Source organism: Rhinatrema bivittatum, chromosome 13, assembly GCF_901001135.1.
Source record: "Rhinatrema bivittatum chromosome 13, aRhiBiv1.1, whole genome shotgun sequence".
Classification (NCBI taxonomy): Eukaryota; Metazoa; Chordata; class Amphibia; order Gymnophiona; family Rhinatrematidae; genus Rhinatrema; species Rhinatrema bivittatum.
This window is the reverse complement of record NC_042627.1, coordinates 10,609,042-10,625,657: the sequence shown is the minus strand read 5'-3', so window position 1 is coordinate 10,625,657 and position 16,616 is coordinate 10,609,042. Positions and strand designations below refer to the sequence as shown.

The 16,616-nt window shown below is 45.5% G+C and overlaps 1 protein-coding gene across 3 annotated transcripts in view; it reads right to left on the bottom strand.

The window, feature by feature from the left end:
• Nucleotides 1-15,749, bottom strand: part of CD276 (CD276 molecule) — a 122,986-nt gene extending 107,237 nt beyond the window's left edge. For 2 of the 3 annotated variants that reach the window (XM_029575161.1, XM_029575162.1), the window contains exon 1: nt 15,548-15,749. In XM_029575161.1, coding sequence (XP_029431021.1) covers nt 15,548-15,628 — 81 coding nt within the window. In that variant the 5' untranslated portion in view covers nt 15,629-15,749. The remainder of the gene's footprint in view (nt 1-15,547) is intronic. The other variant, XM_029575159.1, reaches the window with a different exon arrangement.
• Between the last annotated feature and the right edge of the window lie 867 nt (nt 15,750-16,616).

Genomic DNA, 16,616 nt, shown 5'->3' with positions numbered 1-16,616 from the left:
GCCCAGCATCCTGTTTCCAACAGAGGCCAAAACCAGGCCACAAGAACCTGGCAATTACCCAAACACTAAGAAGATCCCATGCTACTGATGCAATTAATAGCAGTGGCTATTCCCTAAGTAAACTTGATTAATAGCCATTAATGGACTTCTCCTCCAAGAACTTATCCAAACCTTTTTTGAACCCAGCTACACTAACTGCACTAACCACATCCTCTGGCAACAAATTCCAGAGCTTTATTGTGCGTTGAGTGAAAAAGAATTTTCTCCGATTAGTCTTAAATGTGCTACTTGCTAACTTCATGGAATGCCCCCTAGTCCTTCTATTATTCGAAAGTGAAAATAACCGAGTCACATCTACTCGTTCAAGACCTCTCATGATCTTAAAGACCTCTATCATATCCCCCCTCAGCCGTCTCTTCTCCAAGCTGAACAGCCCTAATCTCTTCAGCCTTTCCTCATAGGGAAACTGTTCCATCCCCTTTATCATTTTGGTTGCCCTTCTCTGTACCTTCTCCATCGCAACTATATCTTTTTTGAGATGCTTCTAGCTTCTGGCTATTTTTTGGGGGTTTTTTGTGTGTTTTTTGTTTCTTTTTTTAAATACAAACACTCAGTTCTGCTTACTAGCTGCCTTACAGACTTTTAAAAATAAACACACTACCTACTGCTTACTAGCTGCCTTATTGACTGATTATTTAAAAATAAAACAGTCTAACTTGTTTATTCACTGCCTTACTGATTATTAAAAGCACAAACACACAAAATAATATTCCCAAATAGTTAACTTTGCCCCAATACTTTTAAAAAAAGACAATGTCCCAAGCAAAAACTTACTGATTCCTTTCAGCCACCAGCAAGGTGATCCTCTCCTCTCAGTGCTCCCACTTTCCCCATACATACTCTTGAAACCCCTCAAGGCCCTCAAACAGTTGGGCCACAGAAGAATCTTTTACTGCATACTTGGTTCCCTCAAACTTGTATGTGAGGGTTTCTGGAAGCAGGAAAACCCACCCGCAGAATGGCACGGGACTGCAAGGCTGGACTCTGGACTAGACCTGGGCCGGTCTTTTGACCAGCCAGCCACAGGTTGAGCCCGTGGGTTCTGGGGCCCAGTAGGTCTCTGCAGCAACAGCACATCGCAGTGAGTCCATACAGGCTGGAAGCAAACTAGGCTAGGCCGGACAGGCACGGCTGGAGGCAAGCTTGGCAAGACTGGATACTGGGCAGGACCTGGAACTAGAAAAGATAAAGGCAAGGACAGAACTCTGGTACAGCAGGACTGGCAGGGCACAAGACGACTAACCAAGGACAAGACCAAACAAGGCAGACTAGGGCAGGAGTTAGACAAGACAGACAAGGGTAACATAGAACAGAGAACATAAAAGCCCGAAAGCAACAAGACAGGAGGCCCATAGGCCGTTAGGTAACAGGAAGGCCTGGATAGGCCACAAGGCAGGGTACTAGACAGAGTAGGCCGCAAGGCAAGAAGGTCAGAAGGCTACAAGACAAGGCAAAGCACAGAGCAAGGCAGCTGAAAGCCACAAGGTAAAGCAAGGAACAAGAAAGCCCAGAGGCCACAAGGCAAGGCGAGTCAGGTCACGGAGCCAAGCATGACACCATGAGAAGGCAAGATTAGAATAGCAAAGCAGGTTTACATAGGAGCTCGAGTGTGGTGCAAGCCATGAGGAGCTTGGCAAGACTGGTGTCGAGGTATCACTGCAGAAGTCAACAGGGTAGAATGAGGCTGCACAGCAAGCGAAATCCTAAAACTGTACCTCCTCCCTTGCCCAAAGTTATTTGGGTTTTTTTATGGCAAGATTGTGTATGTTAAGAATTCTAACTTGCCCATTTTTGGTGCTCTGTCTGAACATGCTGAAAGATGAATAGTTAGAACTTGCCAAGAGTTAAAGATTGCCCAGCTGATATCTGTATGAAAGCAAGGCAGCCAACACATCCTCAGACATTAACTGAACTGCACTTGCTGGGCTGAGCCTGAGGCCCTGTACATCACAAGCCTATTGTAATTCAGAAGTCAGATGTATAAATAAAACCAATGTACTCAGGCCCAGTTTCATAGCAACATAGTAAAGGATGGCAGATAAAGATAGTCCATTCTCTCAAGCAAATAAAGGCATTTCCGCTTTTCTAAAAGAGGAAGCAGTGTCAGCTTGAGAGGATGTGAAAACATCGCATCCAGCAGCTGTTCAGGCTTATGTGCTGGTGAGCTTCCCCGGCAAGCAGCAACACCTGCACGGAGAGAATGATATGAAGGGGAATACAAGTCTGAAGATTTGCTTCCTGATTAGAAATGCCTTGTGAACTATCAAGACTGATACTTCACTTTCAATGCAAAGCCAGCATAGCTCTCTGCTTCAACAGCAGGGGGGAATGAAGAAAGGTGGATCTATATTCAGGCAACAATCAACAAGGACTGAATTACATAGTCTGGATAAACAGATAAGCATGGGTGTGGCTTGCTTATTGCGGTGGTTAATACCCTTAACTAAATTAAGCTATTTCACTTAGATGCAGTTCCAACACTGCTCTCTACATTAATGGCGGGGGTGGAAGGGAAATAGAATAAAAAAGGTTACTAAGAGCTAAGAGAAACATAAGTATGTGAGAGAAAAAAAAGTGCGAAGCTTGCTGGGAAGACTGGATGGGCCGTTTGGTCTTCTTCTACCATCATTTCTATGTTTCTATTTACACACACTCAATCTGTCAATCCCTCCATGCATGCATACTAGCACGTACCACTTGGTCACGAGTTTTCTGCATAGTTCCTTCGGAATAATCGTAGGAGGGACCTCAGAGACCTGCTGATATTTGTATGCGTGTGTGCGTTAGTCTCCCAAATCTCCCCCCCAACCCCCATCTCCCCCTGCTGTTTATGTATGGTTTTTCATTGCTCAAATACGGTTGGCACAAACTAATTCCATTGCGACTATATAAATTCTTTGTTCTAAAACGTTCTCAAACTTGAGTGCAAGTCAATGTTAAATTATAAATTAGCTGATAATGTTCTTTCCTTGCATCCTGCCGATCCAGTCATTACATGTGGGATTTCCCTCCTCCCCGGCTGCTGGAGACAATCTCTTTCATGATGTCACCCTGTGCTATAAGGGAGGTGTGGTCCTGGACAATCCCAGTAGCCTATTGCCAAAGCACCGTGATCACTAGAAACCCCCCCCTTATGCCATATTTTTGAAACTCATACTGTGGGGTACTGAGACCAAGAGGTAGGATGCCAAGAGGTAGGATGAGGTAAGTACAGAAAGAGGCAGAAGGAAGGTGCTGCTGGGCACAGCTCACACGATGCTCTTAGTCCCAATGAGCCTCATTGCCCCTGTCTTCTTGGGCAGGATCTGGCCTGGTCTAGCAGGACTCAAGGAAAGAAAATGATCAGGTAATTATAATTTAACCTTCCTTATCTTCCTGCTAGACCAGTCATTACATATAGGAGTTACCAAAGCTTCCCCTTGCTGAGGCGGAAGAAAGATAGGGCTGTCTTGCTAATCCTTGCCTCGAAGGAACCATTATAATGCAAATATCATCAGAATTTCTTGTGGGCATTGTGTTTTTCTATACAGTTATTTTCATCTCTCTGTACTACAAATTAATATTTCCCATTTTATTACAAATAGTTTTTAGATACATTTATTAAAATTATCACCTATTGCTTATTTTTATAGCACTAACTCCGTTTTTAATTATATTATGTGGCTTGTATCCAGTTTTATAATTTGTTATCCCACTCTGAAAAGGAATTGTTTTTATCTCAAAGTTTAACTTTTTAATTTTAAGTCCAATCATCTGACGTGACGGACCTATAACAGGAAATGATGTCATTTTCGGTTTGGCACCTTTCTGTGTCCTATAAAACTTTGGTGCACCGCCGGTCGGATATTCACCTCCTACAACGGATGTGCAAGACTGGAAATTGCTTTCTATGCAGGTATGATATGTCATCCTACAACATTAATTACCTAAACTTTAAGCTGATCCGCTCTTTAATCTTTAAAATGTTATGGATCTAAAATGCAGAACTTACCTCGAGAAATACCCTAGGGAACGGCCGGTTGGGAACAGACGCTTCATTTCAAAGTGCAGGAGCACACACCACTTTTACTGTGTATTATTTGATTTACTTAATAAAATTATTTTATTGCCAGGAACAGCAAACATACATACTAGTGGTTGTTTTACGATAAATGCAGTTGCATGAGTTTGTTTTAGTTTCGGCATTCCTTCTGCTTATTAATGCCCCTATATGCCGCCAGTATTGATTCATCCCGCTGATACTGGCTTTTTAAAGTAATCCTTGCATTGTCTTTATAACTCGTGATTTTAATTTGTATTGTTTTTTATTTATTTATTTTTTTTAAGAGCAGGTGCTGCGGGAAGTGACCGCAGCTTAGTTGTAAATAGAGAAGCAGTTGACGTGACGGGTTTGGCATCTATATTCTTCAGTTTGTTCCTAAATTTTAAATTAGAGAAGCAGCGGATCAAGTAAAGAATTCTGTACTAACAACAGACATTAGTTTTATATGTACTTTGTTCTTACCCGGCTTCCAGGTTTTGAAGCTTGTAGCTTTCACAGTGATTTAAAGACCTTTTTAAGTGCAGTTTATTAATATTTATCATATTTTAGTCTTGATTATTAATTTATATTTATGACATGAAGATACACTGGAATAATAAACAGTTTTTAAAATAAAGCTAGGATCCTCCAAAAAGTTTTAAAAAATTAAAATTATATTAATGGTACAGTACGTATTAGGGTCTACAATAATGTCGTGTTTACAATTAAGGTGGCAGATTGGCTCCAACTTCCAGAAAAATATGAGTTGACACAGACTGCAAAACATTTGATGACCACTATTTGCCGTCGGGAGTAATAATTTGAAGAACGACAACTTTTTTTTTATCTAAAATTGGCTACAACAGCAAGGTAAGAAATAGTAAAGTTTTTTTTTTCTTTTCCTTAGGATAATTGTTATGCATGCATGCAATAAAAATGTTTATATCATACAACCCACCTATTGTTTGTGACATTTTTATCTGTGCGCTGTGATTGTATTCCTTTATATCAATATTGAATATTTCCCATTTTTTTCTTTCAAAATGTAATACATATTTTGATGTTAATATTATGTAAGTCTAAATTTACTGAAAGAGGATTGACTGTGCAATATTAATTTTTTTTGCTATATAATTTTTGTGCTAATTTTTTTTTGTACCAATTAGATGATAATTTAATATTTCGCAGCCCCTGACACAGCCCTACCCCTGGGTGAAACTTAGCCTGAGTTGGACATATTTTGTTTTTAATTTGTGAATGGCTTCTGCTTATCTCTGCTGTTCCAGAGAGATAGAGAGGAGACAGAGAAAGCCAGAAAGACATACAGAGACAGAGAGAGAGTCAGGAAAGCTCATTTGCTCTTTATTCTTTTTCTTAATACGTTGCTGGGTTGCTGAGGATCCAGGAACTGCTCTCTATTTATTTATTTAGAACCTTTTATATACCGGTATTAGTGGGGACATCATACCGGTTTACATTTGAACAGAAAGGATTGAAATTACATGATAACAGGGAGAGTGAACTGGGAAGGGGATAACAAGGAGCAGCTTGGAAGGAAAGATTAACGTAACAATAACAAGCATAAGTTAACAGTATAATTAATTAGATTCCTTAATATAAGCGAGTTGCGTTCACCAGGAGGCGGTGCAGGGATGGGGTGGAGAGGGAATGGATGGGGTGGAGAGAGTGGAAAGGGTGGGGTGGGGATCTAAGGGGCGGTGCAGGGATGGGGTGAGGAGGGAATCTATTCTGGGGCTTCACAGACTCCAAAGGGAACTGGGAGCCATTCAGGGCTTGACCAGGGCAGGCCCCGGGAGAAAAGCTCCCTCTGGGGAAAAAAAAAAATCAAGCCCTAAAGGTTGATGGCCCAGGAGCAACAAGGACTCCACCAGGGCCGCACCTTGACTCTGGAAGCTTAGTCCTCTTCACATGTGAGTAGTTGCCAGAGACTACTAGCATCGGCAAGAACCACACTTGAGGTCATAAAAAATCTGTCTTCTCTCCTCAATGACTGATGGAGACTGAAATTCCATACGTATGGTCCAGCAGGAAGATAAGAACGGGTAATTGTAGTTTCTCCTCTTGAGGAAATGCATATGGGGCAGAGGGAAAGAAAAGGAGAATGATGAATTCTATAACAGAGAGAACAGGAGATGGACTAGACTGATCTTATGGTTTGGTCTAGCCCCAAATTCAGAATTAAAACAGCAAAACACTGAACTGTACAGTCAGAGTGAGCATCTTCACCCTGCACCAAACATCCAAACACATGGCCAAGCTAGTTTTTAGTTCATCTTTTGGGAACTGGCAGTACCTCTAAATCCCCTGAGCTCCCAGTCACCAGAATGAGTCTCAATACAGTCGCACTCACTAAGCAGGGATGAATGACGGCTAGACCACATCAGTGGTATTTGGATTTTCAGAAGGCATTTGACAAAGTTTCTCATGAGAGCCTTCTAGGAAAAGTAAAAAGTCATGAAATAGGTGTCGATGTCCTTTCGTGGATTACAAACTGGCTAAAAGACAGGAAACAGAGAGTAGGATTAAATGGTCAATTTTCTGTCGAAGGGAGTGGGCAGTGGAGTGCCTCAGGGATCTGTATTGGGACCCTTACTTTTCAATATATTTATAAATGATCTAGAAAGAAATTCGACAAGTGAGGTAATCAAATTTGCAGATGATACCAAATTGTTCAGAGTAGTTAAATCACAAGCAGATTGTGATAAATTGCAGGAGGACCTTCTGAGACTGGAAAACTGGGCATCTAAATGGCAGATGAAATTTAATGTGGATAAGTGCAAGGTGATGCATATAGGGAAAAATAACCCATGCTATAGTTACACAATGTTAGGTTCCATATTAGGAGCTACCACCCAAGAAAGATCTAGGCGTCATAGTGGATAACACATTGAAATCGTCGGTTCAGTGTACTGTGGCAGTCAAAAAAGCAAACAGAATGTTGGGAATTATTAGAAAGGGAATGGTGAATAAAACAGAAAATATCATAATGCCTCTATAATCGCTCCATGGTGAGACCGCACCTTGAATACTGTATACAATTCTGGTCACCACATCTCAAAAAAGATATAATTGCGATGGAGAAGGTACAGAGAAAGGCGACCAAAATAATAAAGGGAATGGAACAGCTCTCCTATAAGGAAAGACTAAAGAGGTTAGAACTTTTCAGCTTGGAGAAGAGACGACTGAGGGGGGATATGATAGAGGTGCTTAAAATTATGAGAGGTCTAGAATGGGTAGATGTGAATCGGTTATTTACTCTTTCGGATAGTAGAAAGACTAGGAGGCACTCCATGAAGTTAGCATGTGGCACATTTAAAACTAATTGGAGAAAGTTCTTTTTCACTCAACGCACAATTAAACTCTGGAATTTGTTGCCAGAGGATGTGATTAGTGCAGTTAGCATAGCTGTGTTTAAAAAAGGATTGGATAATTTCTTGGTAGAGAAGTCCTTTACCTGCTATTAATTAAGTTGACTTAGAAAATAGCCACTGCTATTACTAGCAACGGTAACATGGAATAGACAGTGTTTGGGTACTTGCCAGGTTCTTGTGGCCTGGATTGGCCACTGTTGGAAACAGGATGCTGGGCTTGATGGACCCTTGGCCTGGCCCAGTATGGCATGTTCTTATGTTCTTTTATGCTGGAATGTGTAAAGTATTTCAACCAACTGGGACAATGCAGAGACATGAACCAGTGAGGAAACCAAATATGATATTTTCACATTAATAAATGAAAATCTAGGGTTTGTAGTACTTTCTTATGTAATGCTTTAGATGAAAATGCACTATAACAACTCTGATATACAGTGTGGTCACAGTATAACACCAATTCAAATGTATTATGGGAACTCCCAGAGTTCACTCAAATACCTAAATATGACTTAGCATAGCAAAGCTGTAGGTCCCAGAATGCACTGGGAGCAGAGTGTTCCAGTATTTATTGGGCCTTCTACAATGGCCAATGTGCTGGCAATCAGACATAGGAGAACAGAAGGTTTCTGACATAGCAGCTCATGAAGCAACAATATCAGTTTCACAACCATGTTTACTATGAAAGAGAAACAAAACTGCAGACTTAGCAAACGCATTTTGCTAGTCTTGCATTGCAGATCATTCAAAAAGGCCTCCTGGGATCAATTCAGAATACAAAGCCAATTAAATCAAACTCGCCAATCAATTTAAAAGTATTCTGATAAATAAGTGCCTCAAAAACAGACACAAAGTCAACAGGAAAGGATCCCACAAGTTTCCTTATCTCCTTTAAGGCGATCCCCAGAACGGCTTGCTGACAGGGACTGCCATCTGGGACTTCCATGGGCCCTAGCCTTCCAACAATGGCTTTATTCACTCGCTCGGTATCTCTAGCAGCGTAAAACCGTGTTTGGTGTCTGGCAGCTGCGACTAAGGTACACACCCCGGGGAGGGAGCTCTGCCAACCGCTGGCAGGTCCCACCACGTTACTGCGTCGACTCGCATCAGACTCCTTTCCAAGGAAAGGGCACAGAATCAGCGCCTGTGAAAAAACTGTGACTGAGCCAGCAAACGTTGTTTAATTCATGAGTTTTCTGAGCCTCAGAAGGTTCCCTTCTTCAGACATATCCACAGCAGTGGCAAAGGTCTGAACTTAAAATAAGCTTTTACTTAAAAATGAACTAAACGAGCTGGTCACTATTCGGAAGGGCGGTTAGTGGGCAAGTTATCTGACTAGAGTTAGCCAGATAACGTCTCCCGCATATTCAGTGCTGAATATACTCGCTTAAAGTTATCCAGCTATAGTAGCCAGATAACTTAAAACCTAACCAGCTATGTTTGAATATAGTTTTTCAGGTTTTTTTTTTAAGTTTTCTGGCCTTGTGTGGCCGGATAACTTGCTACTTATCCAGATATCTTCAAGAGATATCCAAGGTAAGCAGTGCTGTGAATTTAAAAGTAAAAAGTAGTATTAAAGGGCCCATGGCACGATCATCAGCCTTCCCCACTAACTTTCCATAAGGCCCTATCCGGGCATGCACCCCCATTCCTCTATCCCCTTTTTAATGCAATTAAATATGTGATATTTGTCTGCGGGTGGTAACCCCCCCCATCGCCCTCCCCAGCCCTATCAGAATTGGTCCCTGCAGTCTAACGACGTGGCCCGCCGCATCCCCGCAAACCACGGAAATCCCTGCTGGGAGCTGGATGCGCACGAACCTGCTCAGAGAATGCTGCAGCGCTGGAGAGGGACAGCACACGCCCTCCCAGAGCTGGAAGCGTAAAGCGGGCGTAGTTTATGCTTCCGCCGCACCCGTGACAGAAGCTGTGCTGGAGCGCGCCAGGGGAGGCTTAAGTGCACCTCCCACTCCCGGCGAGGATTTCTCCGGCCGGGAGGAGGTTGAGAGGTGCCACGTCAGACTGCAGGGGTGGCAGGGACCAGCGGCAGCAGAATTTTACAATCGGGCTAGATCCGGAGAAGGGGCTGCTCCTACAATGTGACAGGGGTCAACCAATGGCACCGGTAGCCCCTGTGACATAGTAAGGGCAAAGGCTATCGGCGCCATTTTGAATACCGGCAGCCGATGGCCCGAGTGCAGGAGATGGCTCCAGGACCCCCGCTGGACCACCAGGGACTTTTGGCAAGTCTTGGGGTGGTCAGGAGGGTGGGGGGTTGCAGTTAATTAAATTTAAAGGGTTGGGATGGGGGGGTTCTTTTGGAAACGAATACATATGTAACTAACGAATGGGTCGGGGTCCCCCAAGAATGGATGCAACTGATTTGGGTCCCGACGAATACGAATACCGAATGGGACGAATCCGTCCCTGCTGCACATCCCTAGAGGGGAGCAAGCATTGCAACAGATGGATGTTAAACGAAATGATTTTAGGTCTCGCCCACTTGAAAGCACTTTATGGAGTGCCTCTGTCAGGGTAAATGCAGACCAACTTTCATTGAATACAACAAAACCACCCCTTAATAAAAGGCACCTAAGCTTCCAAACCTTTATACTGAGTAGGTCAAGTTCCAGCATAATCTGCTCGCAGGCCCCATGAGCTGGCTGTACCAAAATTACAGGTTTACATAAAGGGGAGGTCCAGAGCTAAACATAATTGCAGAATTTCTCCTTTTTCAGGTACCCTGGCTTCAAGGCAGATAAATCCCACAAACCAGATGCCTCGCAATTTGGGAGGCATGTAAGCATAAATATTCATTTAGAATGCCTAGAATTCTTTTAGCTTATACCAAATTATACACCAGTGCGGTCATACCATATACCAAAATACACCAGCTCACAAATATCCTGTACTCAGAGCACGAAGAGACTTTAGCAAGATGCAGAGTATCGGAAGAGGAGACTAGTAAACCATGAATCCGTGGCTCCATCCATGGGTGGCTCTGGGCAATCTGTAGCTGCTTCCATTTCGGACCAGAGAGGTTCGTGTGGGGGCCCGCCAAGTTCTGCAGACTAAAGTCTGCCGCTTTTCATGAGGTCGTAAGGGTTGCGAGATCTGGGCAGCAGGATCGCCTCTCCATAAAGACCAGATACAGACCACCCAAGGGTGAAGCCTCACATATGACATCAATAGGAAATGACGTTATCAGATGGAAATCAAGGTACATTCCAGACAGACATATATTGGAATGGCAGCTCTGAAGAGTAAAGTGCTACTGCCGAAGGATGTTATTTAATACCCCCAACACTAGTTTTGGATGACTTAACAGTCCCTTCCACCATGTAATTTAATGGGAGAGCAATAGGCATAGGGCTCCCCCAGAGAACCTAAATCACATTTCAGCTTGGTCAGCAGAGAGAACCTTAACTTCTGTTTTCTACAAACACTTCTAAATGAATTTGTTGGGAGATCTACAGTTTCATTCCCCACCCGGGTTAGTAAACATCAAGAAAGCGTTGCCCCTGTGTAACGTTATGCACATAAAACCGTGCGCCAAACTTCAACCTTCTTCCCAAGATACCTCCAGACAGCCTTCAGCGATACAAAGTTATTGCTGGGAAACACAGAGGTTACGAAAAAAGATGGCAAGTCACCCAAAACTAGTGCGGCAAATGACACTAGAAAGCAAATTCTTGACCAAGTCAATAAATGTGCCATCTACTGGTGATGCCTCAGCTGATGTGGTCAGAGCAGTGGTTCTCAACCTTTTTCCCGTGTCACACTTGACGGACAATTTTCACATGTGTGACACTCTGCTCATTATAATCCACGGCAAACATTTTAAAAAGGCCCAGTATTTCTTTTATTCTCAAGAATGACACAAGGGAAAGTTAAGCACTCTTTCTGAACAGAAATTACATAAATAGTAAACCTCCCATACTAGATCATCGCCAACTTCCAGCACTCAAAAAGTAACCACCTTACCTAAGAAAAGGCAACACAAAATTTTACACCAGGACTTAAGACTCCAATACTTCTGTTAGGAAAACAGACCAAGCCAGGCTGCTATAGAGCCCTACACAGAAACTGCACGCCAGCAGAATACCTCAGTCACGTGTGCAGACCCTCACCTACAAAGAATAAAGAGACCAAAACACATAACTAGAAGCATGCAGAAAAAAACTGAATTGGAAACTGCAACAAGCCAGAGTCTCTGTCTGCAGTGCAACAAAGGAAAAAAAGTAACATCACCCATCCTTATAAAACAAATCAAGAAATATAAAATCAGCAGCAGTAAAACCATACTAACAAAAAGAACAGATTATTTCAAAACAGCTGATGAATGGAATATCCAATAATTAAAAACTCAAAAATTTCCAGACACCAATAAAATATTTCAAAACAGCAGACACAAAGACCCAATAATTAAAAATAAGGATATAAAAAAAAATGCTCTGCTTTTCATACCTGGAAACGTTCAATTTCCAGGTGCCCTGAGATTGTTGTGAATTAGGAGGATGAAGGGGGATTGCTTGCAACTTTCTCCCTTCTCTCAATCACACACAGACACACATGCTCTCTCTTATACACACAGGCTTATAATCATACACACACATGCTCTCACTTACATAGGCTCGCAATCACACACACAAAAGAACAATCACACACAGGATCTCAATCACAAGCTCTCTTTCACACAAACAAGCTCTCAATCACACACTTACAAATACAGTCCAAGAAAACAAAAAGGACAAAAAGAGTAAAAAAAATAAATCCTCCCATTACCAACTACTTGGCACAGATGATTAAAACTATTGGAGGTTTTTGATCACTTCCAGCTTCACCAAAATGTTTAAAAGTCTACTTTTCAGCGATATTAAATAATCACTCAAATTTAGCCAGGCAAGTGATCTCCTGCATATTGAACCTTTTCATATGTAACTGCTTTCTATTTCAGAGGGATCACAGACCCAAGTATGGGTGACCCTACAAATCGTTTTGTTTCCAGCTATCAGTCAAAGCTCCCTGTCCTGCTTGTAATAAGCTCCTCTCCAGACTTCCGCCACTCTTATTACATCGTAGATAGATTTTCCTAAAAGAAATTTATGCCCACCACACACAATGTAAATTTTCAGAAGGCCGTCTGGCAAGCAGTGACCTCATCTCCATTATGACCTGCAGATGTCAGGTCACTTGTAAGTTTTCATAATTCATCGAGTGCTTTCCTGCAGCTCAGCTGAACCCCCCCCCCCCCCGGCCCAGATACTGGAAAGTGACACAACCGACCTCCCATGGAAAGATATCCAAGTGGCTCCCACCGAGCACAAGGTGGTGTTTACTCTCCGCTCAGGTAGTCTGCTGGAAGGGGGGGGGGGGGGGGGTGCCCCTTCACCAGGACTTAGTGCTGCAGTCTGGGGGGAGGAGATCCTCCTCTGCCCCCACCACAAGAGAAGTGCATCTTTGATCGTCCTATGTGCGGTGTTGCTGCCGCCTCCTCGGCTGTGGGCCCCGGAATGAGGTCATTCCGGCGCCGGCAGCCAAAAAGGAAGCGGCAGGAGGCACCGCGAGGCTGCAGTCCTCCTCCCTTTCTTAGAACGTGAAAGGTGAGTGAGGGGGGGGATCTCGGCAGCCTCTGGGGGCATGAACAGAAAATAATGAGCTGCCGCCTTTGAGGCTTCTCTTCCAGGGGAGGGGAGAAAGAAGTGTGAGAGGAGGAATTGTGAGAAGTGGAAGTGAAGAAAGTAGCAGAGCGATACTGTAACGTGCGGTTGAAGATTTCCCGTCCGTAACACGCTGTGGGCGCACAATTCGGACGCGTAAGGCGATCCAGCGATACAGTCTCCAGTTTCACGCGTCCTTAGCGCTTCTTAAAACAGACGCATAACCCTTTCCACACCCAGCATGTATATGATATGTAAATGAACGAATTAGCTGTTTAATGAAGGAATTAGCTATTCCCCTCCGATACTGTGACGCGCGCTCAGATTATCTCCTTAGTAACCCGCTATTTTGCCGCGGCCTTAACCTGTTAGTTTACCGCCTACCCTCTACTTGGTGTTAGTGTGGTGTTTGAACAGCTACATAGCGGAATGCACCATTGGACGACCTCTATATATATATATTTGCAGCGTAAAGTGTAAAAAAACAAAAATATGTATAAATACCTGTCACTTTCCTAATCCCCCAGGCGTGCGGTCATCCAGGCGGCAGCGGCGGGAGCCGGGGGCGGGTGGGCGCGCGTTGAATCAAGGCGGCGGTGGGAGCCGGCGGGCGGGTGGGCGCACGTTGGTTTCAGGCGGCCGGCGGGCGGGTGGGCGCGTGTTCGATCCAGGCCGCGGCCGGGTGGGTGTGCATTCATCCAGGCAGAGGGAGCCGGAGGCCGCTTTCGCCGCCGGCTCCCTCTGCCTGGATGAATGCACGGCCCCCGCCGGCAGTGAATGAATGCCCGTGTGATTTCGGCGCTCAAGGCGTGACGTCACGACGCTTGACGTCACGGCATGTGACTGCCTTGAGCGCCGAAATCGCACGGGCATTCCTTCACTGCCGGCGGGGGCCGTGCATTCATCCAGGCAGAGGGAGCCGGCGGCGAAAGCGGCCTCCGGAGGCACGCCCACCCGGCCGCGGCCTGGATCGAACACGCGCCCACCCGCCCGCCGGCTGCCTGAAACCAACGTGCGCCCACCCGCCCGCCGGCTCCCACCGCCGCCTCGATGACCGCACGCCTGGGGGATTCGGAAAGTGACAGGTATTTATACAGATATATAAACAACTTACACTGCAATGTTAATATGGAGGTCGTCCATGGTTTTTTATACTTTACTCCCTTTGGTTTTACCCCCATTTTTTACACTTTATTCCCGTTTTAATTTTCACCCTGCGCCTTGCTTCAGGAGGGGGGGGGGGGGGGGGGGGGGAACCATCCACTTCCTGGTGCCTGTCATTTCAAATGACATTTGAAATGACAGGCACCAGCGCACCCAGGATACTGTATAGGCGCTGTATTAGTGCCTATACAGTAAAATGGGTTGTGCGGGCCTAGCGCGGGCCTAACGCTTGCCTAACGCTTCGCAGCCGCGGCTTGCATTTGCAAGCAATTTGAAGAGAGTATCGAGCGGTAGGTGAAGGGAACTGTGTGTGCGGGGAACGAGGGTGCGCCCGGCACTGCCGCACTCTTTCTACCGCGGGCTTAGAGTATCAATCTGCAAGTGAGGGGATTGTGGGGGTGAAAGTGAAGGAGGTAAGAGAGGGGAGTGTGGAAGAGGGGATTTGGGGGGGGGGGATGAAGGAGGCGAGGAGAGTGTGGGTGAAGGGAATGAAGGAAGTGAATAGGGCTTGTGTATGGTGAGAGGGGGTGGGTGTATAAATAAATAAAATAAATGAACCAAAAAGGCGTTCTGCTGCCTCTTTTCCAAATTGCCTCTAAAAATCTGCTGGTTCAGAAGACTTTTACCCTGCAGAAAGTTCTCAGGACGGAAGACGTAGGATGCCACAATCACAGCAAGCCAATGGGCCAAACGGATCCAATAATTTAGACCGAGTAATTTTCAGCCCTTCCTCCTCTTAACCTGGTTATTCAGGGTCACTGGAAATCGGCTACAGATCTGAACACTGACAACAAGAACTGCAACTCATACTTTTAAAAACTGGCAGCACGTGGTAAAATATGTACAACTTTCTATCCACTCCAAAGTAAAACTTGTTGGCATAGAAATAGTTCATGCAAGTGCCTGAGCAGCCTGCATAAAGTGCAACGGAAGATTACGTTTACAACCTAACACCCAGCAGCTAGAGGTAAATAAATAGCGCATGTGAGCGCACTCTTAGTGCATGCGAGCGGTAGCCGGAAGTCGGAGCGCGGCGTTCATTCATTGGAAACCTCAGCAGCTCTCTCCCTACAGCTGCGCCCCGAGGCTCAGGCTCCGTCACGCCTCACAGATAAAGCCCACACCGAAGTTCAAATCCCCCCCTCCCCGAGCTGGAGGGAGGCGAGGGCTGGGCTCGTGTGCCGGGCCCTTTCCTAGCCCCCCGATGGCTGTGCCCCCCCCCCCCCCCGTTCGGCGGCGGGATCAGCACTCACCCTGCCAGGGACGGGCACGGCTGGACCCGGCTGCTCCCCGCTCCGGTGCCGGCTCCCCTGGCAGCTGGGCGAGAGCGGCATCGGCCGGGGCAGGAGAGGAGGAAGGGAGGGAGGAGGTTCCACCCTCGCCGCCCGCTTCCGGCTCCTGGGACGGACGGACGGGAGGGCTCTGGCTGTGTCCTGCGGAGAGGCAGGCTCTGTCCCTCCAATCGCAGGCCACGCCCCCTCCCCTCCTCCCCCAGCCTCCATCTACATTTAGGTTTCCCCCCCCCCCGCTCCTAAACTTAACCTGAGTTCCCCCCCCCCTTTAAATAAAAAGAGGGGCATTGATTGTAATTACTGGGTGGCCCCCGGAGGGCAGGATCTCCTTGCCAAGGAACTGGTAGCCACTTTTTTTCTTCTTTGATCACGGGCGAGAGATCCGCCAGTCCTGACCTCTGAATACCGGACAGCGGGAGGAGAGGGTGAGTTAAGGGCAGGCGCAATGCTGAGGCAGGTGGTCCCCACCGTGGACGTGGGAGTCCCACGGAAGACCCCTGGCACTTCCGGTCTGTCCTGCACAATCTGATGGTCACTGTTATGTCAGTGTTTGTAGTCAGTGAAGAAAGCCATGGAAACGTTTGCAATGGAAACATGAGAAAGAAACACTTTTATTGCATCGCTTGCATCTGTAGTAAAGCTTGATTAAAGGCACAAAGTTGCATTGTGCATGGCATGAAAAAGAGGTTGATGAGAGCAGAAGACAGAATGTTTTCAGTTCTTATCAGAGCCCTTAACATGAAGTGTTGTGGGGGTTTTTTGTTTGTTGGTTTTTTTTTTAAGTGCACACAGTAGCATAGAAAAGTGATGATGCCCTTTAAAATCAGCTTCAGGAGCTTTAGATACAGGTAAAGATGAGAGCAGGAGCAGGCGTTTATGAAAAGTCTTAGCTTTTTAACCGGCAGCAGCGCATTGCCCCAAATTACTCCAATCTCGGTAGCCCAGAGGGGATCTTTTCAAGAGCCGGGGCTCCAGGAGGCGAGGAAAAGGCTGACTCAGTCCTTGTGGGCAAGCCCAGGCTGGCTCCTCC